General features: G+C 39.0%; 1 protein-coding gene across 5 annotated transcripts in view; it reads right to left on the reverse strand.

The window, feature by feature from the left end:
• The window catches only part of PPARGC1A (PPARG coactivator 1 alpha), a 690,475-nt gene that overhangs the window by 101,171 nt on the left and 564,589 nt on the right, over positions 1–24,715 (reverse strand). The window contains exon 1 of one of the 5 annotated variants that reach the window (XM_065907306.1): positions 17,861–17,879. The exons of 3 other annotated variants lie outside the window; for them this stretch is intronic. In XM_065907306.1, the coding sequence (XP_065763378.1) occupies positions 17,861–17,878 (18 nt within the window). In that variant the 5' untranslated portion in view covers position 17,879. Of the gene's footprint in view, positions 1–3,825; positions 3,982–17,860; positions 17,880–24,715 lie in introns of those variants that run through there. One more of the 5 variants, XM_065907303.1, reaches the window with a different exon arrangement.

Raw genomic sequence — 24,715 nt, forward strand, 5'->3', positions numbered from 1 at the left:
CTTATTGCAGGGGTCTGGTGATAGAGCTATAATGACTAACCCACCTGCAAGCCGAGGGGTTTCAGGCAGCAGGCACACCCTCCCAGGTGTCAACCTCACAGCGCTCCCTTCCAAGGTCAGGAGAGATGCTGGGGAGCTGTTCCTATCCAGGCAGCAGTTGGGCATGAAGCTGAAGATGCTGCTTGACATTTAGATTTTGAATAAAATAAGTTCTATGCAGATTTTTTTCTCAAGCACCCCTGTCATCCCTGGCAGGCTACATTACACGGGTCATATGCAGCAGTGTGATCGTAAGCACCACGCTGAGAAGTAGGTACTGGGTAATGGAGTCAGCAGTTGGTAAGGGGAGGCTGGGAGGAGCCTGAACATTCCTGCAGTTCCTCCCTAAGACCACCAGGCCCCAGAGAGATCCTGAAAGGCAGGCGCAAAGGTAATGTCAAGGAAAAGCAATCACCTCCATTGCAACTCTTTCCTCATCATTTTATTGGCCTTTCCTTTTTTATTATTGGAGTTATCCCAAAGTTACAGGTCAGTATACTAGACTAGGTTTATAAGTAAGCTAGGCTGAAGAGAAGGTTTTGTTCTGGTGCAATGTTCATGTTTTGTTATGGGTGTAACACGTCCCAGTCTCTGCACTTGCTCACTGCTTATCCTCCAAATACAATACATACACATACTGTTAACTCTTCTACAACATGACCAATTCAGAGACACGGGGAAAACTTGTTCAGTGGTACAAAAACTACTAGGGTTGGGGGAAAGTCTTCAAAATATAAAGCAAAAAACAACCACAAAAAAATAAGTTAGATAACACATGATCTGTGCATTTGGCTTAAATTCCTTTTGTGGATAGCACACTCTAGAACCCATGTCTTGGAATGCTGACACTGATTAGGTGGACAACTGCTTACTGTCTCTCTCTTTAACAGCCCTCTACAGGCATGGCCTCTTCAAAACCCTTCAACCTTTCAGAAATATGTATTTTTCAGTAACTTTTAAAACTACTGAAAAGATCAGATCAATTTTTTTTTTTTTTGTATTTCACTTTGATGTCATTCACATATTTCTTTCCTTTCCTCTCTCTGTCAGTTTCTCTCATTTTTGCTTTTCTGTTATGGCTGAAAAATGTGCATATGCCCTTGCCAATGTTGACGTGTTAATAAAATCAAGACTTCTGAACGTGGCATTATCCTGATAATCTAAAACACATTAGTGGCAGCAAGTATTCCTGTTATTAATTTATATTTGGTCTTTGGATGATGCCAGCTTAACAGTCCGAGCCCTGTAACTGTCCTCATTTGACACGCTGGTATTTACTGCTTCCCTATACATCTGTAACAGGTGTGCTTTACGGCAATTTACAGAGACACATTCTACTGCCTCTCTGCAACTATGACAGCTATTTCACAACCGCAGCCTTAATTTTATAATAAGATTTAAAAGGAGAAAGCAGTCACTACACACAAAAGGCTAATTATTGTACGTTATTTCACCCCAACAGACTTTTCTCTTAGTTAAGGAGCAGACAATAAATTAGCTTAACTGTACTGATGATAATGAATCATTATAATTAAGTATAATTCTCCATTAACCTTTTGGAGGTTTTTGTGCCATTGATGGTAAATTTTAAAGAGAGGGAGAGCAGAAAGAGTGGACTTGGCCACATTAATTATATTAACGAAAAAAGAATCTTACTTCTTAAAAAAAATTAGTCAAGGCAGGGGAGAGAGGGGAGGGCAGGGGTCAGTAAAGAGTGACAGTCTGAGTGGAGTGTATGTCATCGGAACTGTCTCTATCAATCTTAGTAACCTTACTGGACATCACCTTCATTAAACTGTGAAGCACCGGGGACTCCAAGTAGCTACAGTGATATAGGCCTTTATTAACCAACGTGCAGCCTTGTCATTATGTGCAAAAGGGCATAATACGTTTTAGGATGACAGCAAACATTAATGATTCAAAAAATGAAAGCGGCCTACACTACCTGCTGCTCATAATATTTGAGCCTGGCGGAGGTGATTCCCAGAGCTGCTGCCGCCAAGGCTGGGCTGCTAGCCGCCTGCTGCCTCCGGCGCAACAGAGGAGCGACTGGCCAGTTTCAGCCGACCGACCGACAACTCAATCCACGGCTGGACAATTAGCCCGAGACCTCACCTCCCTAAGCACAAAATTAAAGAGTCCCTGTTCTAAACGGTTCTGATGCTTCTTTGAATATGACTGCAGGAATGCCCATGATGAAAATAAATCTTCCCTATTTCCATATGATCTAGTTTCTCAATCAACTCCTAACGGCATCAGGAATAATACATGATGGAAAAATGAAACTACAGCAGCTGAGACCCACAGTGCCAGCCAGACAACCACCCACAGGATACTCCAGCTACTCGAAGACAATTAGGACTTTGAAGCCACTTAGAACCCGGACTCATAATAGCTACAGGATATATGAATTATCCATATTTCTTCCACCTTACCAAGAAATCACAACAAGATAAGAACAATTACAGTCCGCAAAAACGCATCTGCCAAGGCAGGAGAGAGGGCAGAGGAAGCCAGCATTTGCAAATCCAGCGAAGAGTTAAGAATCCGGGGCATGCCTCGCTAGAGAGAAAAATGCATTCGCAGACGGCCTCGGCCAAATTATTTTCACTTTAGATGTGTATCGCTGTACCACATGGACATCTTATTTAATCAAATCACGTGTAGCCCTTGATCCTCCCCTTACCCTACGTGCCCCCAGCTTCCCAGAGGAAGCTCTCCCAGCCCTTTGCCAGATTCATTGTTAGCCACTCAGATTCTCCCTGCAATTCAATTCGGGTCCATCTCACCAGAGTCCACAGAAAGTTTCACTTGTTTCCCAAGTTGGCCAAACTTTCCGAGAACATTCCATTGTGTTGAATGCAAACATGCCGCCGTCCTCCGTGCCCCCCTGCTAGTCACTCTAGACTCCAGAGATTACGAGGAAACCGGCTTGCTTTTTTTCTCCCCCTGTATGAATTGTAGCCAGCAGAGACTGTGGAATTGATGTATTGCCGTCTATTTTTACACAAGCAGCGAGCATTTCCACACACAGTCCTGCATAAACTCTATTCTCTCTCCGGCTTCAGGCAGCTCTCCGTGGTACAGACAGTTTTAACCATTGGCTTCCCTGCCCGGATGCTAAACCTTGTACTGTAAAGCAGGTCTTTTTTTTTTTTTTTTTGCTGGCCAAAGCTTTCAACCACACAGAGGAGTTTTAAAGGAATCAGCTTTGTTGTTTTGTGTTCTGTGGGAAAAGCAATCTAAAATAGCCAAGCAGGATTATTTAGGATTTTCTGAGTTCTCCGTCTGATGAACAGAGAGAGAAAAAAAAAAAAAAAAAAAAAAAATCCGGACTAGAGTCAAAACTGACTAGATTTGAGTCCATCCATTTTCATATTTTTATCTTCATCTTATTATAAATAGAAATGGCATTTTTCCAACCAGGCCACTAAACACCACTGGAAAGACTTCAGCTTCTGATTCATATCAATATCTTAGAGCATAAATATTGCATATGAGTAGAAACAGTGCCAAAGGCACATGGAAAGAGTTTCTAACTGCAACAGATCCTGGTGACAGCAGCTAGGCTTTGATTTGCTCAAGGTATCTCAGAGTCGCCTTAAAATAGCAAACTTATAGGAGTTAAGATAAGACTGAGATTCTCTTCCCCAAAGCGCCTGCCCCGGCTACTTTCCTGCCTCCTCTCCTCGCCCAAACCCCAGCCCTTCCCCCCCTCGCAGGAAGAATGGCATCGCGAGGGAAGCTGTGGTCCTGGCTGCAGTGCCGAGCCCAGCCCCGGCTCACCTCGATGTCACTCCATACAGAGTCCTGGTTGCACATGTCCCACGCCATCCAGCTTCTGAATGACGCCAGTCAAGCTCTTTCAACTCCAATCCACAGTGACACAGAGCATACACTCATGCAGACAACCAGCCCCTTACTGAGAGTGAGCTGAAGGCACCTGTCTTACTACAGTCCCGAGTCACATGACAAGGCTATTAAAAAGTAGGCTGGGCTGTCACTCACCCAGCCTCCCTTCCCCGGTGCTGCGAGCTGCTCAAACTTGTGACGTCACTCAGAGGCAGCCCTCTGCCTCAGTGAAGTAACGCTCAAAAAAAAAAAAAAAAAAAAAGGAAAGAAGAAAGAAAGGGAACACTTGGACTTTTGGAGCATCATGCTGTGACTAAAGCCAGCTTTGAATGCCACCAACTCTAAACGGAGCCCTGACGATGTAATAACTAAAATCCCCTGCAATCTTGTTTTAATTTATTTTCCTTCCAAAACAAGCAAGTGCAAAGCTCCCTGTTTCATGACAGAGTAACTACATTCTTAGCTCAAACGTGTCCTCCCTCAGGACTCAAATGTGAAGACATCCAAGTGAACCCGGTTTGGGACTAAAGCAAGATAGTATCACATGATGCATTTTGATGAGATATTTTCTAACTGGGGGGGAGCGTTTGAAAGCAGAGGATGAGGCATGATTTTTTTTTTTTTTTTTTTTTTTGCCTTATTTAATCAACAAAACAGACTGCATTTCTTAAGGTATAAACAAACTCCTCCACGCAGAAAACGGCTGTCCCCGTGGCAGCAGGGAATACCAGCTCCCGAGAAGTGTACTGCAGTTTGCTTTGCCCCATATAAGGAGAACAAGCAACAAAATACCATCCTTTCAGGGTCCTTCAGATTACTTCCATTTCTCTCATAGTTCTCAGGAAACAAGTTAGTAAAGACAGTCGCTGCAGCTTTTGCCCAGATCAGCTTCGTTTCCAGCTGCCTTTTCCCCCCATACATGTAGCGTTTCCTCTCTAACTGCCTTAGGGTGTCTTTTTGAATAAACACTGGATTCCAACCCTAGTGCCCTGGGTTGTGCATTTTGCCTGTGAGATCAAGAATGTTCATGGAGTCGGGGAAAAATACCAACATGTTATTAACAGAAATATTCATTTCTTGAGCTTTTTCATTTTTTGAATTTTTCAGCTTGGAGCCTGAGACAATGAGAGCTAACGCAGGTGCAACTGTTTTAGAATAACACTACACATCGAATCCATAACAAATTCAAGGTGCTAGAAAACTCTGGGAAGCACTTCCCATAACCCCACAGTGGTCCGATTTAACCCTTCCAAGTTCCACAGTGATGTACACGTGGTTGTATATTTGTGAATAAACTCCATATACTTTTAAAATCAGCTCGATTCTTTTACTTGATAATATTTCATCTGAAAAAAAGTTCCCCAGGTATCTAAAAATAATTCTCAAGCACTATTTGTTTAATTTTCTATTCTACTAAGTTTAATTTAATGAATTCTCTATTGTCCTTCCCTTCATCAAGAAAAAAATAGTGATTTGCTCTAACTATAAAGTCACTCAGATATTAAGGTGAAAGAAAAAACAACCCAAAAAGCAAAAAAAAAAAAAAAAAAAAAACCCAGACTCTTTCTTCTTCTTTCAGGTCACAACTCTTTAAAAAAAATTCTCTTACTCTGATATCTGCAACAAGTTGCTAGTATATTCCTGAATAATGTGATGAAATTGACAGTTTGTCATTACTGGACATAAAAAGATGGCCAAAAGCGTTGACATTTTAAGTTAGCTGAATACATTTCACTGGCACATTTTGCCTCTTACAAAGAGTGGAAAATTACCGTAGTTTTAATTTTCTAAATCAAGAAAGAACAGGAAAATACAACCTCAGGAAGGCTTTTATACATGCAATTAGTGGCATTACTCTGCATTCTCCACAAAGAAACACTAATTTTCTTCACAATTATATTCTGATTTAATGTAAAACTATAGTAAATTATTAAAACGCAGGGCAAAGGTCATTGGCTCTGCCCTCAGCACAGTCAACTGTGAAATAATATTGGTCACTTGACCAAGAAGAACTGATGTTTATTCATTATTATCAGGTGATCCCTGTGTCGTGATATTCTCTGATATTTTTATTTGTGTTCATTGAATGCTAGGCACCCATTATATATGTGTGTGTGTACATATATTTATATTAATCTTATTTACATCTTTTAGAGAAGTTCTTTACACTGGAATACTCTGTATTATTGTTTTTGATATTTGAATCTGTTTATATTACGTTGTCAGGGCTTTCTTGTCTGTCTTTTTTGCCACCTAGTTCTACTTTTTCTTAATTAAATCAACACCTACTGAAACCAAAGGTGGATGTGTGTGTGTGTGTGTGTGTGTACACTGGCATATTTTCCCTCTTACAAATAATGGAAAATTATACATATACTTTTTTTCTTACTATCACAAAGAGAGGAACAGGGTTAGTGAGAAGTTGAAACATTGAAATGATTTATAAACTACTGCATACCACAATTTTTCTCACAAATTTCTATTATTGTATACACATACAAATTTACCTAGATCCTTGGGGCAAATTAAAATAACTTCCACTATCTTTTTTTGTTGTTGTTGTTTCAAAATGATAACTAATGAGAGGTATATTTTAGAGTTCTTATAATTTGGTTAATTAGCTCTTCAGATTAAAGTTTCTCTTATGTCCAGTTTTTCTTTTCTCAGGAAAACAAAAATTGTCAGTCACTCATCAACCTTGGTCTTTCCCAGGAAGTTTCTATATTTGATTCCCCCTCTGCCTTGACTGTTTCCCTTGCTTTCGCCCTGCGGCCCTCTTTTTACCCTTTCATCAATTCTGCCTCCACAATTTCCAAATGTTTGGTTTCTATCAACAAGAGTCTATTAAAACCTTACTGTGTCCACAACAATGTATTGCAAAGTCTGCCAAAGCAGCTATGTCATGGACACAAGGGAACAGACATTAAAAATGGAAAATAAGCTGATATGAAAGAAGCAATGCTATTTTCCTCAATATCCAGATTCCTGTCCTCCTTAAAATATACCGTTTCTAGGTACAAGGTCCTTTCAGTAAACACTAAATGCACACCCAAATCAACCCCATTTTGTCTCAGCAATAGAAGGAGGTATTTATTAACATCTGTTGAGTGCCCATGATGTTCCATATCTACATAGAGCCTGGATTCCACCCCAATGGATTTTCTCTGCTCAGAAGTTCTGTTAACGTTTCTCGTGACTCCAACATAAGTGGAGGCAAGAGGATCTACCCTTAAAGTTGATAGCAAAAGAGAAAATAAACCTTCAAGAGACTAATTCAATTCTTTGGAAAAAATGTAACTAAGTACATAACATTTATGTTTCAATCCCCACTCCTGCCCCAAATTCCAGGCTTTTGCTCCCCTCTATATTTCAGACAACTGCCATTTCTTAAAAAAAAAAAAAAATGAACACAATTAAATTGAATTACCCAGGTAGACGACAGCAAAGACAATTGGTTTTGATCTAATTATTTCATGTATAGGTGAGAACTCAGAAGTAAAGAGCTACTAGCATAAATATCTTTGTTCATTTGTTTTTTTAAGCTTACAATAAACTACATAAGAATAAACTTAAGGCTGAAAATTTTCAAGAAAGAAAAAGGGAGAAGAAAATCTACGGCAGAGCATATAGGGGTGAAACATTGAGATCAGCAGTTTAGACACCACATTTCAATCAATTTAGTCCTCAAAACTATCCAATAAAGATGACCTGTGTACCCATTTTATAACTGAGAAAAATAAGACAGAGCCAGGATTTTCAGTAACAGTCAAAAAGAGCATACAGATCTCTAAAAATCCTCTCTGGAAGACTGAAGTTTCATATATAAGGTTAACATTCATTCTCAAATCAAAAGCACAGCTAAGTCCCCTGAGGCAAATTTATAACCTAGAGACTGTCTATTTAATGGGAAACCAACATTCCTGGGTACGCTACCTGCCTAGAAAGGAAAGGGATCTGCCCAGAATGGCTAATATTTTTAAAGTTAATCATTACTAACAGGCATTCAATTGCTGGCTTTTAATTCCTAGAGGGGCTCATTGATCCTGAAACTCCACGTCAGTGTGTGAGCACGTGCTCTGAGCCCCTGGGACGTGTTCGAAGCTGTGGCTGTGCAAGGCACAGAAGCTGGTAGGAGCGCAGGGTGTAATAAAGGCCCCTAGTCTACAAACACCCTAAAATGAAGCCTTATTTTACACAAAACCACCACGGTGATGTCACTGTGAACTAAGCATGTTTGGGCAACAAATAGAGGAAAATCAGTGGACAACTTTAATGCCTCCTAGCATTCATTAATTTATTTTATTTTTCAGTAAACTTAGAGGTGATAAACAACTTCAGCAACCTCTCTCTCATCTCCACTGAAATCTGCAGACCAGCTCTAGGCAATTGAGCCTATATTTTCACATGGATCTCAAAACCTGCTCTTTGAACTTCTCACACTAAAACAAAAAATTACCTACGAATTAGTCCAAATTGCAGTCAGTTGGACTAAATTAAACATAAGGCAAGAAGTATGCTAATTAGGCCCACAGATAAGAGATAATAAAAGGATGGTTAAAACCTGTTTTCGTCTGATGCTTGACTCTGCTGTATTTGAGCATTTACAGACATTTTCATTTACCTTAATTATTTCAGGTTAATTCATGTATAATACAGTGAGTTATTGATTGTTTAAACAAGAACTGTCCAACAGGGTTATTTGGTTTTTTTTTAAACAATATAAAGCATATGCTATTTTATTAAATGTTATTATTTAAAATTTTAAAGTCCTACTGAACCTCAATACCATAACTCACTTAGTAAGAAAAACATTTTATCCTCTAACTGAAGTTCCTGAGGGCCAGAGAAAATTAGGGTACACAATTATTAAATTGAAAAAAAAATTGTTAGTCAAACAGTTCCCTTTGGTACTTATTTCTAGAGCTGGGGTCCTAATGAGCTTAACTTCTTTTGACTGTACTGAAGTAAATTGTATTTTCAACTATTCTTGAGGTAGGAGAATTAAATAAGTGAAGTTTTTTTTTTCCTTTTTTTCTAATCCCACCAGATCAGACTTGGAAGGGTTTTGGTTATTTTGCTTTTATTTCTGTTGTATATTTTTCCAGTGCTTTGGCATTTGAATTTACTCTAGCAAATTAAATATATATCCTAAAAATTTGAGGATGTAGAAAGGAAATAAATTCTCATCTTAGGAAGTAATTAGCTTAAGGTCTAAGCTACATTTTGTGATGCCTTGTATAAAATCTTACTTTCTATTGCTTGCCCAATTAATCACAGGATTTTAGAGGAAATATTCTTAACCAAGAAGACCACTTCTAAGATTGACCTCGGCATTTAGTAGCTCAATCAAAAATAGATGTCAAATACCACTGGTCGGATTATAAATGAGTAGAGATTTTTCTAGGGGACAAGCAGGCAGTTTATGTCAAAAACGTTAAAAATGGGCAACCCCATAGATCCAAAAATTCTACTTCTAGAACTTCATCTTAAGGAAATAACAGGAGGGATACATGCAAAGATTTTTAGTGTGGAGATAGTCAATGCTACATAATTTATATTATTGAAAACCTGAAAGCAGTATAAGTGTCCAACAATAATGCCCCGATAAAATAAATTATGGAACACTGTATATATATAATCTCATATATATTCACACAGATATACTCAGTTTGTATATATATTCAATGCTATCATTAAAAATTGTAGTAAAATATATTTAATAGCATAATAAGAAAATGTTCAAAGTATGTTAAGGTTTAAAATCATATTTGAAGAAACTATAGTCACAAAAATTTACATATAAATAACACTCAGAAAAACAGAAGAACAAAGAGGATAAGGAGAAAATATAACAAGGTGTTAATAGTGGCCAATGACATAAGTTCTTTTAAATTTTTATATGTGTGAATATATGTGTCTTTCTGTAATTTTTAAATTTTGAGATAAACACATATAGCTTTTATATTCAGAAGAATAAAACTATTCATTTTTAAAAGAAATATAGAGATCCAAACTTATAACTATGCATTCTTAACATATAGGGAATGTAACAAATAGAAACAGTCTCTGATAGCCACTATAAACCTGAATATTCATCATATATCTAAAAGGAAGCCATTTCTGTCTATCAAGTCTAACAGCCACTCCACTCAGGATGCAAGGCTGGGAGAAGTTACTATCTGGCACCTTGAAAAACCCTCTGAGCTCTGAATTCTAGGGAAAAGAAAACTTTTGGCTATTAGTTTGCCTGCGAGGTGGGCCCAAATCACTGACCCCAGATACCATGGCTATCAATACTTTGTTTGTCAACTTGAAATGTCACCAGTTAAGTGAAACAAATGTTCCATTGAAAAATGCAATTATCCTTGGTACAGTTAAGGAGATTTCAGTTATTTATACCAAAGGATCTATATTTGTTCATCATAGTTTTCCTCCCTTCTTGCATCTAATGGTGTTCAGAAGCACATACCAAGGGAAAAAAACATTAAATACTTTTAGAATTGTGTGACTAAAGTATTAAGAAAATTTCTCAAGAAGGGATTTTTACCAGCTGGGAATAAGATGGGGCAGTTAGAGAAGGATGAAGGGAAGAGCTGCTGGAGATGTGGTTTTGATAGGAGACAACTGAAATTGACTGGTGCGAAAAAAATGCAGTCCAAGTTTTAAACCAGCAACTTGCAAGTGAATTTCTGTACCACAATCTGTTCCTGAATGTGGAGCCACCTGTGTAAATGCTGTCACGTTGCAGCCTTGTTCTTGGGCAGGAACCTCATTCTGGGTTCTCCAAATGTCACATGAGACCTTGACCTCCCCTTTCCCCTAGAAGGCTGACCATCTCCACAGGAGTGAAAGCTGTACTGTCAGCCTCTTCAAATTAGTGTTCTTGCAGTTTTATGGCTCTTCCCTGCAAATTACTCTTCCTACACTTGGGTGATCATTATTGTGACCATTAAGAATTTTCATGAGAAGATGGTTCACAGGGCTGAAACCAAGGCCAAATTCATGAGATTTCAAATGATGACGTGAGGCTCAAGTCTTCTTGATAAGTTGAGTGACTCTGTGGATCGTGATTTAGCCCAGAAAGGAAGGAAAAAGATGATAGGAAAGACATGGGTTCTGCAATTCAACTTTGGGCAGTTCACGTAATGATTCTAGCCTCAGTTTCCTCATCTGTCAATAGAGATGGTCAGATTCAATTATATCTAAGATCTCTGTCAACTCTCAAATGCAATGATGTCTCTGCCCTGACAGAGACAGGAGATGGGAAAACTTCTTTACACAGGGTGAATGCAAATGTTGCACTATTCAAAGGAGCTATAAATCAGGGAGAATGTGTAGGAAAGGTGAAAGCACACTCTTATAGAAATATGGATCTTTAAACTTCCTAACCATTCCAGAAAAAGAATAGATGAGAACTGGAAATACATAATATTTTCATGAATATTGCCCATAAGAAGACCAGCTTCTACAGATCCAGGTCATTGCCCCAGAGAAATAGCAAGCTTTCATCTTGTTTATCATTAACTCTATTAAACGGTACAAGTCACGTTGAAGATCAAGTCCCTGCTTGCATAGTAAGGATGAAAAACACACAGCTGATATGATAGTGACTATTCACTTATGCCTGCATATAGATGTAATTTAACATACTAACATGTGATTTGGTTTTACAATGGGTAAGAAATGATGTTACCCAGAGAGAGAAGATTTAGAAGAATGGATGGATCTGAAATTTAGGGTTTTGTAAATAGGAATAAGGTACATGGAAATAAGAGTTTAAAGTAACATTCCTGCCTCCTATTACCAGAGCACTCGGTCCATTAAATAAAGAACTCATAGTATTTTGTAAAAGGAGATCTTACCTTTTCTGTTTTTTTAATTTGAGAAAGATCATCTGAGATGTTACTATAGAATGTGGAGGTAGAAAAGAAGGATGAATGCCTAACATATGTTATCCTGGCATTATTAGCAAATATATTAACTCAGGATGTATCACAGGATAAATAGTTGATATATCACTAGGAGTTATACAGTTATCCTGTTTAGCTCTTTTCTTTGTATATATGACCCTATTTAGCAGAAGGAAGATCTGTGCTTCAGAGCCAAATAATACCATTCACTTAGAGATTGTCCCTTAGTGCTGAATGAAGAGCCTCAGACATACTACATTCCTCTAACAGAACCTTTGAAGAAGGAGCCCTGGTAAGACTGGAGGAAAACCAGGGACATGATAAACCTCGGTAAGGAAAAAGCCTTGATAAACCACCAGCATGTACAGCGCTGGACACCCCAGCAGTATCCTCTAGCAAGACAGATTAAACTTCCCATTTTCTTGCACCCAGAAAAAAAGAAACAACAAGAAAACTAACACAAGATAGCTTGATTTCTGGGCCTGTGAAATAAATCTCCAAAAGGCAATTTACCAGAGTTTCCCTTTTCAACAGTTCAAACGCTTTAAAGAGCCCAGGATGTACTTTGCCCCAAGCAGATGATCAGAAAGGATTCTTTTCCTGCCTCTTTTCAAAACAAAAATCTCTGACAACTCCCGAGGTATAACTTTCTACCATCCATCTTAGTACATCCATTTCCATGTAGGGTACCTAAAAATAGGCCACACCTAACCTTTTACACAGCCATACAAAGCTATTTAGCGGGAACTCCAACTCGGCACTCTCCTGTGGGTATTTTCAGACTGTGCCCTCTTTGTCTTCCCTATTATATTACCCTATGTTGAATATTGCATAAAAACACAGGACAAGAGTGGTTTGCTGGGATATACCTTACATTGTGACCGCTAAGACTCCATATTTGAGTTCTGTTATTTTATTTTGTTTTAAACTGAATCAAATAAAAGTAAGCTTAATACTCTTTTAAAAAGCAATTTAAATAGTAATTAATGTTCAATAAACTTGTTAATTCCACTGGCAATATTATGATTGTTGAGATTCTTACACTTCAAAAGTATAGCCAAATACATCAGTGAGAACGAAAAAACCTTCTCCTACATGTGAAAATGTGCATAATGCCAGCAAATATAATCTGAAGATAAATAAGTCAGACACACTCAAAAAGTATATGTTTGATGATTATTCTAGCCATTATATGAATAAGTACAGAAACAGATATACCTAATTTATTAATCCAGAAGTCAGGATAGAGACTGACTTTGTTTTGGTTAGAAGCTGGGAGCATGGTGTGGGCCAGGGGCTCCAGAAATATTTGTGGTTGCTCATTCACTCAGTCATGTCGGACTCTTTGCAGCCCCGTGGATGAGAGCCTGCCAGGCTCCTCTGTTCACGGAATTTCTCAGGAAAGAATACTGGAGTAGGTTGTCATTTTCTTCTCTAGGAGATCTTCTTGACACAAAGATGGAACCCTTGTCTCCTGTGTCTCTTGCATTGATTCTTTACCACGGAGCTACCTGGGAAGCCCTCCAGAAAGCTAGTTATGGTTTATTTCTTGCTGTCAATTCTGGTTCCATGGATATGGTCAGTTAGTAAAAGTTCATGGAACTCAACCCTTATGATATATGTACTTTTCAGTATTCATAGTATATGTCAATAAAAAGTCTAAAATGCATAGAGAAGAAAGAGAAGGAAATCTTTGTCTACTCCAAATTTTAAAGTTTGCTGCCTTGTTAGAAACATTCTGAATATTCAACTAATCTTAAAGAAGCCAATAAACCACACAGACAATCAGAAGTGGAGTAGGAATCAAGAGACCCAGTGTGGACCTTGGACAAAGCCATTTCAACTGTCTAAATTTATACTCTATCAAAAGATGGGATAGGATTAAGTATCTGGATTATTTCTTTCTTTTTTAAGTTTTCATTGGAGTATAGTTGGTTTACCATATTGTATTAGTTTCAGGTATACATCAAGGTGACTTAGTTATACATATACATGTAACCACTCTATTTTTAGATTCTTTCCCCATATAGGTCATTACAGAGTATTGAGTAGAGTTCTCTGTGCTATACTGTAGGTCCTTATTAATTATCTATTTTATATATGAGCCCCTGGTGGCTCAGACGGTAAAGAGTCTGCCCCCATTGCAAGAGATCATCTGGGGTAGTATGTATATGTCAATCTTCATTTCCCAATTTATCCCTCCCCCTCACTTCCCCCATGGTAACCATAGTTTGTCTTCTACATGGGTGACTCTATTTCTGTTTTGCAAATACGTTCACTTGTACCATTTTTTGAAGATTCCCCATATAAGCAATATCATATAATTATCTCTTTGGTTAACTCACTTCTCTGAATGTACTTCTTAAATGAAGTGAAAAAAACCTTCAACTCATAAACTTTAGCACTTTGCCTCTGGTTTAAAATTCACTATTCCAGGGGGTCATCAACGGTGTGAAAACCTGGTCCTCTTCTCTGAGAACATAACTTTCGGGGTCAGCAGTGCAGATCTGCCCTTGGGTGTCTGTCTGATTCCCTGGTAGCAAGAGTGGTAAAGAACCCGCCTGCCAGTGCAGGAGACATAAAAAATGTGGGTTCGACCCCTGGGCCAGGAAGATCCCCTACAGGAGGGCATGGCAACCCATTCCAGTGTTCTTGCCTGGAGACTCCCATGGACAGAGGTCACAAAGAGTCGGATGTGACGGAAGCAACTTAGCATACACATACATCTGTCTGTGTGAACCCAAGTGAGTTTAATTATCTGATCTCTTATTTTTACCTGTGAAAATGGAAATATAAATATTAATACCTACTTTACATGATTGGTGTTAGGGTTCAATGAGGTGTATACAAGCCCAACACTTGGCATATAATAAATACTCAGCAGTGATACCTGTTATTCACATACCAGTAGGTAAAACTCTTTGAACATCAAGCACCATAAGAGTAAATACAGAAATGTGCTGTTTATGGCTTCCTCATCTAAAAACCATTCTAGAAACAGAGCAGAGCAGACTTTCTTTTGAAGTCTTACATTCAGCCAACTTTCTTTGGGTGTACACACAGAATCATCATCTACACTTTTAGGATGTCCAGTGTCTGTAGGTGAAGAAAGGGAAAACCAGCCTCATACGAGTCCTGACCCAGGTCTACTTCTAAAGAGATCAGAAGCAGCAACTGCAGAGAGCAGCTTTTGTTTCCATGATGCTGGCCACAAAAGTGATCTGAGCTGAAAGTTTTTCAAGAGTTTCTCTGTTAAGAGGCAAGACATCCATATGGAGCCTGCAAACTGACCAGATACTATGAGTCTGCAAATCTGAGAAGACCTGTCAAGTAGCAAATCATGTTTTAAAATAATGCTATCTATGGGGGCAAAAATGGAAAACAAAGCCACAGGAGCAAAGCAATTCAATATAAAGTCAATTTTGCCACCAGTGGCCTATCAAATAAATCATCTCAGCATTCACATTCTTCTGGAATTTGTGATCAGTCATACAATTAATTTTTAAATTGATAAAGTGATGTAAAGGATATCTTATATTTTATTTTAGATATTTAAGGTATTTTTTTTATTTCAAGTAATTTTTCTGTGTCAGGATATGCTGCCAAGCAGGGATATACATTGAAAATGGTGCTGTCCAATGCAACAGCCACTACCCACCCATGGTCCTGAGCATTTGAAATGTGTCTAGTCAAAACTGAGATGTTCTTCTGTCAATACAAAATATACAAAAGATTTCAAAGTCTTAAATGTGAAAAACTGAATGGAAGATATTAACAAGTTATAGTGATGACATATTGATATAATATTTTGGACATGTGAAAAATAAAAGATGTTATTAAATTTAAATTTACCTTTTATAAATGTGGTTACTAGAAAATTTCAAAGTATATATGTGATGGCCATAATCTTCCTACTTGGCAGTGGTGGCCTAGAGTTTTGCACTCACTCTCAAGTAAGTGATATCATAGATGTAAATAAAATGAATGACTAGAGAGTCGGCAGCTTTCAGAATGCAAAGGGGTGTGAGGGCAGGGCCCTAGCAGGACTCACCTCTAGGAGCATCACTTTCATCCCTATTAGTCAACAGTGATCCTTGGAGCTTTACCGTATTCTCTCACGGCCCTGTATTAAATGCTGTATAATCCACCCTCCTTACATAATCAGGAAGACCTTCCAGAACATCCCAGAGGCAACCCCATATATCTTTTCAACACCTTCCACACCTTTCAAAACATATACATAATAATGAGATGGAAATTTATAAAGTGAGGTCTAACCAGGTGCTCCAGACTTGGGGGGTGGAGAGAAAATAGAGCTGATCATATTCTAAAACTTGACCAGGCTGCAGAAGGCCAGAGCAGAACAAAGTATGCAAACTCTGAGGGATGAGTATGCAAGGCCCTCAAGAAGACTGTTCTCTTCCTGGGGACTAGAGGCATTTTTCAGCGGGTAACATTCACTTGAATTACAAAATGCACTCGCTTCTCTCTTCCAAGGGAGAAAAGCCTGTTGTTGCATCTATAATGTAGCTTTAGTTTTGGATGCCAAAAATGATTCAGTAAACACAGTTATGTTATGGTATACTATTTCTTATTCAGCACTCAAATTAATCTCAAGGCAGTGCTGGCATTAATTCAATTGGATGCCTGTACTTAGGATTTCACATAGGTGCCTTCATCCAATTCTTCTTCGCAACTAATAAAATCTTAATTCATGGTAATATATTTATTTCTAGTTCAGTTCATGTTAAGGAGTGCAGTACTTTACAGAAAACTAATTAATATCAATCATATATTATAACACTTTTAATGGTTCAGAGGAAAATCTTACACTAGGGGAAAGATTAGATGAACCAGGGGGTCTTAGCCCGTCCTATTTACTCTATTCCTAAGATTTGAGAAAAAGTACCAAGCATCATTTAAAATATTAATTTAATTGAGGGTGTGCATCATGGGAAGTCTGGGAATTAAGAACCCTGGTTCTGATCCCTAATAGGACATTGATTTGATGTGGCCCAAGAATGTAATTTATACTCCCAGAAACTCTGTTTTCTACCTATTTTGTGTAACAACCATATAATTTGCAAGTTGGTAAAGATATTCAAATTCAGATGCATGGCACTATAAAAATAAAGAACAACTTCACTGATAGCATGCCTTCTGCAATCATTGGTAACAATTCTATTTTTATGAAATTTTTGAGTAAAGTTAATAGCATCATATTTTCTGGGATTGGACATATAGTCAGCAGGATGTTATGAGTGTGAGTCCTGGATGACGACGGAATGGTGCCCCCTGGAGTTGTGCAGTGCAGTGGCCTTTATGTTGCCTTAAGGAGCTATGTTTAAAAGGCTTGATTCTACCCTAGATACAAAGAATTGGAGCAGTGGTCACACAACACTTCAGCATCTTAAAAAATAATTATTATAATTCAATAGGTGCCTGGAAACTGCATGGTCATACTATCCAGCCTTTTCCTTTCCAAATTAGGCATTAGGCATTCATTCATTCCATAATAATCCCCCCACTGTGACATGCTACACACAAAAAATTAAGTTAAATAAAGTAAAGTGATTAGCCTCCAACTAATAAAAATAAATGAAAAAAAAGTAAAAAAATGTAAAAGATTGGCACATCCTATTCTTTTTTTAATTTAAATTTTTAAAATTTACTTTTAATTGGAGGATCGTTGCTTTACAATGTTGTGTTGATTTCTGCACAATAATGTGAATCAGCCATAAGTATACATATATCCCCTCCCTCTTGAGCCTCCCACCCACCCCCTCCATCTCACCCCTCTAGGTCATCACAGAGCAACAGGCTGAACTCCATGAGTACACAGCAATTCCCATTAGCAATCTATTTTACACGTGGTAATGTATACGTTTTAATGCTACTCATTCTATTCTCTTTTTTTTTTCCCCTCTTTAACCATCCACACATGAAACCTCCAAATCTGAGAAAGATATATATTTTTAACTCCTGATAATTAGAAAGAAAATAAAAGCCAAGACAGCAGCAGGAGGCTGGGGGCAGAGACCATGTCTCCCCATACTCACTTTCAGAACCGAGTCCATAAGTGATAACCCCTAGGATGCATGCCATTCATTTTACTGCAGTGCAAACAGTTGCATAGCAGGTCGAGGGAACACTCACGATGGGGGCTCACACATGCGACTTTTTAATTCACAAGGGCACAGTGACGTGGGAGGGCACCTGGGAGTCACTACTCAATGAAGTCCACAATAGGGCACAGATTTGAAACCCGATCTCAGCCTGATACGGACGTAAGAGCAAATACATACAGTATCACATGGTTTCCAACAGCCCTGTGTCTCGAGGGAGCTCTCTGACATCAGCAGCTCAGACAGGTGGTTCCCTTTCCAACTGTGGAAAATAAAACCCCACCGCAGCGGCACAAAATAAATATAGCTGTACTGTAATTTTTCCTTGGTGCACTCTCCCTGTGATTTCTGTCCTGTGATTTATCCACTTTATCCAAGGAACCCATCCAGGGCATCCTTCCATGCTAATCACTGATGAAACATTTGCAAATAGGCTGACACTGGCATTCAAGACACTGGTAGAGGATTCCGTTTTGCTGTTCTGGCTGGTAGAATGAGAGTTTTCCGCTTCTCATTGTCAACTGGCTGCCTAAACCTCTGCTGGAATATGTCACCCTCTGTCTCTGTGACTAATACAACCCAACAAAATGACAGACAAGAGTCAGACCATCTGAAAATCACATGCACAGAGCAGGTCAATACCAATCACATCTAGTTCGAGTCTGAGAACTCGAATCAGCTGAGATGCACTAAGCCCTTTGTGACCACAACTATTTGCTTTTGCATTTACGAATTATTAGCAGAAGGGCACCCTGTAACTTCTGTATAAAATTACTTAATTCAACTTCTGTTTCCCTTTCTGAACATAGATACTTTTACACTCTGACAGCCGCTGGCTCTTGAAGCATTCTCCTTTTTGTTGTATCTCCTTAGAAACACAAATCTTGTTCCCTGGCAGCGGCGGCTCTAAGTGCTGGACCACATGCCCGAACTAGTTCTCCCTCGCAGCTTTAATTCACAGTAAGTGGCATGAAAGGAGGTCAGCCCTTCTCAAAAAACACTCAGAGTTCTTTTCGACTTCAGAATCTATTTTGGAAAGCCACACTCCTTGGTACGTAAAGCGCAGCTTCCCATTTTGAAATTCTGGCTGTAACTACTGACAACTTTATGGAATGGCCCTCAAAGGGGCAAAAGCAGGGTGATGATCACAGTTTCAACTCTTGATCATCATTCTCTCGGGAAACTCCATGAGACAAGCAAGTCAGTAACTGCCATCCCCTCTTTGCCCCCAAATAACCCTTTCATTTGAAAACTACCTAAGGTGTGCATACATGTCTTAGCTTTTCTTTCCTGAGGTGTTTATTGAATGCTTAACTCCATAATACCATCTTAATCTGGAAAGTTTCCATGGCAACTTACTACTGTAATAAACAAGTTTGAAGGATGGGAAACGAAGCATGGGGCTCCTTTATCCCCCCTCTCCTTCTTCAGCTTTCAAAGAACAGGGTCTTTTCTATTTCTAGAGAATGTTGTACCTCTAACATTCATGGTCCATACTTCTTTGAGATAGAGTAAAAATAATAGCAATTAGAAAATCATAGCTAACATCTGGTGAATATTTGCTGTGTGCCAAGCAGTGTATTGAGTAGTTCTGTGTGTTATCTCACTTAGTTCTTGCACTAACAGGAGAAGCAAGTACTAATATTATGTCAATTCTAGGGATAAATTCTGAGTCTTAGAGAGTGTAACTTTTCTAAAGACAAAAAAAACCTGGTATGTTGGAGACCTGGAACCTGAAGTCAGTCTTGTCTGACTAAAGACATTCTGCAGACTGGGCAGAAATATAGCATTTTTTTTGCTTGTGCCTTAAAGTCAAATAACTTAGACATCTAGGAGTCTCTCCACTAATCAGAAGAGGACCAGAGCTTCACATTCAGAAGCAAACACCAAACTCATTTAGCTAAAACTGCCAGGCAAGTTAAGAAAAGATAGAACTCAAATAGAAATACAGTCAACACAAGGGACCTTGCTCTAGCCAGCAGTAACCATACCACAGGTCTCTTTGAATGTGATTTTGCAAATCATTTAAAAGAATGTCTCTTTTTCTGTGGATCAACCTCTGAAGTTAACTTGGGGTGTCTGATTCAGAGCAGTGAGAGCATCCCCTGAGAAAAAGAAACCCTCATTACAAGGCCACTCTTCTCCCTCCATTCTTCTCCCTAAATGAAATTAAGACTCCTTCAGAAGGTGGCTATTGCAAACGAAGGCCAGATTACAATACATCTTAAGGACACATGGCAAATCACACTACGAAAAATGTTTTCCATGCCACAAATCTACTCTCTTACAAATCTATACCAAGAAGTACAAACAACATGTTTATCTCACTCTGGAACGGAACTCAGCAAATAGACCTGAACCTTGACTCTAAATACGAATAACTGAATAAACTTACAATATATATTTTATAGACTCTGCTTGAAGTGTGGGGAGAAGGCAATGGCACCCCACTCCAATACTCTTGCCTGGAAAATCCCATGGACGGAGGAGCCTGGTAGGCTACAGTCCATGGGGTCGCGAAGAGTCGGACATGACTGAGCGACTTCACTTTCATTTTTTACTTTCATGCACTGGAGAAGGAAATGTCAACCCGCTCCAGTATTCTTGCCTGGAGAATCCCAGGGACGGGAGCCTGGTGGGCTGCCGTCTATGGCATCACACAGAGTTGGACATGACTGACGTGACTTAGCAGCAGCAGCAGCTTGAAGTGTGGACAAATACAAAAAGGTTGGATGAGTTAGGGCCATTCGAAACTCACTGTAGTAACAGTATCCAGAAAACATGGTTTTCTAATCCCCTGTGATTTATGAAATATCAATAAAACAAACTCCATTGAATGGATTTCAGTGTAGGCTTGCAGAATTTTGTGGTGCTGGTTTTGAACCAATTATAACTAAGACCCCAAGTCCTTGGGTCACTTGGTGGACTAGAAGGCCATCATTCAAAGGAGCAGGTTTCAAAGTCAATGGCCCAGAGTTCAAAGCCAGAATAGACTGTGTGCTCTGATACATTCACACCTCCCAGAGCATAGAGGAACAAAGGCAAACAGGGACAAGCTATGGTCACCTGGGAGGTAGACATGTGTTATTAATTCTGAAATCTCCATGGCCACCACCACCACCATGCCTAAAAAAAATCGAAACCATACTCATTGTAACTGAGTAGGAATGAAAGGTGCATGCTTTCATTTTGCAATATTTTGAGGTCTAGTCTGAAGATAATGATTTTATAAAAAGAAACTCACTTTCTAAAAGAGCATTAAGCCAAGTTCATATTCATGGTCCCTTTCTAGGTATGTAAATTAAGCTGCTAACAACAAACACTTTGAAGCAGAATCTAATTCAGATGGACATAGAATACACTGGCTGTGATGACTGTGCCCTCAGCAGGGAACGCCAGACACAAACTCAAGTACAAAGCCACCTCTACACCTCCATCTCACAAGCCGAACTGCTTAAGTTCTCTGAGTCTTCATCTATCCACCTAGAAAATGAACACCATGACTACCTTGCAGGCTTAACCACGGGATTCCACAGAAGTTGAAGGGGTGTAGGTAAGAGGCTGCAGAATCCAGGTCTCACCTGCAGGGGGAGCTACACAAATGCCCACTTCCTTTACTTGTCTGATTTCTCTGTCCTCCCACTCCTCCCTGTCTCTCCCTTCCTAAAGCTTTTTTTTTTTTTAATAAAATGAATGCAGTACAGTTTTTGTACCTACAGGCCGATGGAATAGACATTGTGATTTATGAATATGCAAAGATGAATGAAGACCAGACTTCATGCTTCCCTCTCTGGGGGTGTCTCGCCTACCTAGAGAAGAGAGAGTAGAAATGACAACTCAGCTTGGAGGTTACACTGAGTCCCAAGTCAATGTGTAACAGAGGCATTTTTAAAGATCAAAGTTTCACGTGAAAGAAAAATCTTGAAAACTCATAAATGGAAAAAAAATGTGATATCTAAATTTGTCTCCAATGCTTTAGTCACTGCAAGTTTGGGCAAAGGTATGAGCAAAGAGATAGTACAAATTACTAACAAATGTCACTGGCTTCAAAAGAACGAGTGACAGACAATATCCACATTTTCCAGCTTCAAGCATCTTCTTTAGGTATTTGCAGGCAAAATTATTAAGGACTAAATATGAAAAATCAAAATTTTGAAAATGCACAAATAGGTAAAATGCAATAATTTCCCATTCAGGAAAAAAGATCAAAAAACAAAACAAACAAACAAAAAAGGAAAATGTGAAGTTTAGATTACTCATATGCACCAAAGCTCTTGCTGAATATCTGCATCATAAAACTATTGTAGAAATGTCCAGAGTTTCAAATAAATAAAGTAAATTAACGGGTGACGTAGGAGGGGAGAAATGTACTCTCAGAATTCATATATTCTTTTTTTAAATATTATCAGTAACCACCATCACTTGAAAAAGGAATAGGGAAGAGGAAAGAAAATACCTACTGCTTGGAAAATTATCCACGAAGAATCTGTCTCTGTAATTCATGTCCACAGTTGTTATTTATAGTCTCAGACAGTAACTTGAGACTTGCCCAAGGGTGTGAGATAGACTTCCTTCTCCTCCACATGAACTCTGCCTACTAAATACTAACTGCTAACAGTCTTCCCACCTTGTAAAGGTAGATAAGGTCAATCCTAAAGATAACAATTAAAGCTTGAAGTCCTTGCTACAAAGAACTGGAGTCAAAGGAACAAAGAGGAGACACACATCCCAATTTCTCTACACCTAGACACCCGCATGGGGGGGGGGGGGGGAATATATATATATATATATATATATATACATATATATACACACATACATATATATATACATGTATGTATCTTCAGATGCATAGAACACAGGATAAAAGGGGAACCAGCTAGCTGTTATGAGCCAACAAATCAGTAAGAATTCACTATGTCCAAAAGATGGGCCACCAACATGCCAGGTGCTGAACCTGTTTAAGATCATAAAACTTTCTGCCCTAAAACTGCTTATTGTCTAAGAGTGAGTGGAAGGTTGGACTCACAATCAATCAACACACCCACATGTAAACAGAACAAGGGCATGTGTGCTGAGGGAGAAAAGGTGGGGGTCAGTTAGGGGCTTGAAAACAGATCTAATTTACCATATAAATAGCCTAGAACAAGAATGCCAGACAGGTCCTGTGAAGAGGTTAGAGGCCGCTGCCCCACATGTGACTCAGATAGACTTCCCTGGTGGCTCAGACTGTGAAGAATCTGCCTGCAATGCAGGAGACCAGGGTTTTGTCCCTGGATTGGGAAGATCTCCTGGAGAAGGAAATGGCAACCCACTCCCCGAATTCTGGCCTGGAGAATCCCCATGGACAGAGGAGCTTGGCGGCCTATAGTCCAGGGGGTCACAAAGAGTCGGACACAACTGAGTGGCTTTCACTTAGTTCTGCTACCTAGGTCCCCATGCAGTTCAAATAATAAGTGAACCCATCACTAAATTACACATGAGTAGAGAAATTCAGTAGAGTTATAACCTTTGTCACAGAAGCTGTCTCCAATGATCACTTTTTTTAACCACTTTATAAGCTGAAGTACAGTTCATTTACAACATTAAGTTAGGTTCAGTGTACAGCAAAGTGATTTAGTGTGGGTGTGTATTATTTTTCAGATTTTTTCCACTATAGGTTATTATAGGATACTGAATATAGTTCCCTGTGCTGTACAGTAGACCCTTATTTACCTATTATATATAGTGGTCAGTGTTTGTTAATCTCAAGTTCCAATTTTATCTCTGCCCCCCACTCTCACTAGTAACATAACTTGAGTAACATGTTTGTTTTCTGTGTCTGTGGGTCTATTTTTATTTTGTAAAGATACATAGATATAAGTTCACTTATATCTATCATTTTTTAGATTCCACATAAATGTGATATCATATGACATCTGTCTTTCTCTAACTTAGTATGATCATCTCTAGGTCCATCCACATTGCTGCAAATGGCATTATCTCATTCTTTTAAATAAATGCAATAATCTTTCAAAGGAAAGATTTGTGTGCCCTTGCATGTGTGACCTGCTTTGCTGAGTGCCCTACTCACTAGTTTAGAGTAGTGTTGGGTAATTCTGTGTGGTTGCCAACATGCAAATAAAGCAAAACAGAGATGTGGCTTTGCCAGGACCTTGCTCATCCATCCATGGGCTCGCCAATAAAAGTTCTGGGATCCTGAATAAATGACTGCAAGTGGCATATATGGCTGGAAAAGAGCATGTGGATTCCTCTAGCTTTGGAGGGTACCTCCTGAGTCCCCAGAAGAGTAAGAGGCAGAGGAGGAAGGATAAGGAAGGGGAGGTAACATTACCCCTAAATAGGGCTGACCTGGGGACACAATCAGGCTCTGATACTCACAGACTCTTTGAAATGAGTCGAGACACTTAGTTTCCCTGAGCCTCTATAAAATAAGGATGACACCACTGCCCTCATGGAGAATGTAAGGATGAGATACCTAGTGTGGCACCTGTAGCTATTTGGTTAAATGTTAGCTTTCCTCAATACTAAGGGGACTAGAAAATAAAAAGGCTTGGTGACAAATGATGAATCACCCAAGGTCCAGAGTTAGCTGCTAAGGGAAATACAAAGAAGGATGAAAGATAGTGAGAGCCAAGATCTGGTTCTCAACCAGGTGGTGGGATGCAACTGCTTATGCAATATTATTGGAAATCAATCTTTAACCTATGAAATTCCAGGAAGTAACTAGACCAGAGATACAAAATCAAAAGTAGTTTAAAAAGGAAATAGGCAGTTTAAAAAAACAAA

Source organism: Muntiacus reevesi, chromosome 16 (assembly GCF_963930625.1).
Source record: "Muntiacus reevesi chromosome 16, mMunRee1.1, whole genome shotgun sequence".
Lineage (NCBI taxonomy): Eukaryota > Metazoa > Chordata > Mammalia > Artiodactyla > Cervidae > Muntiacus > Muntiacus reevesi.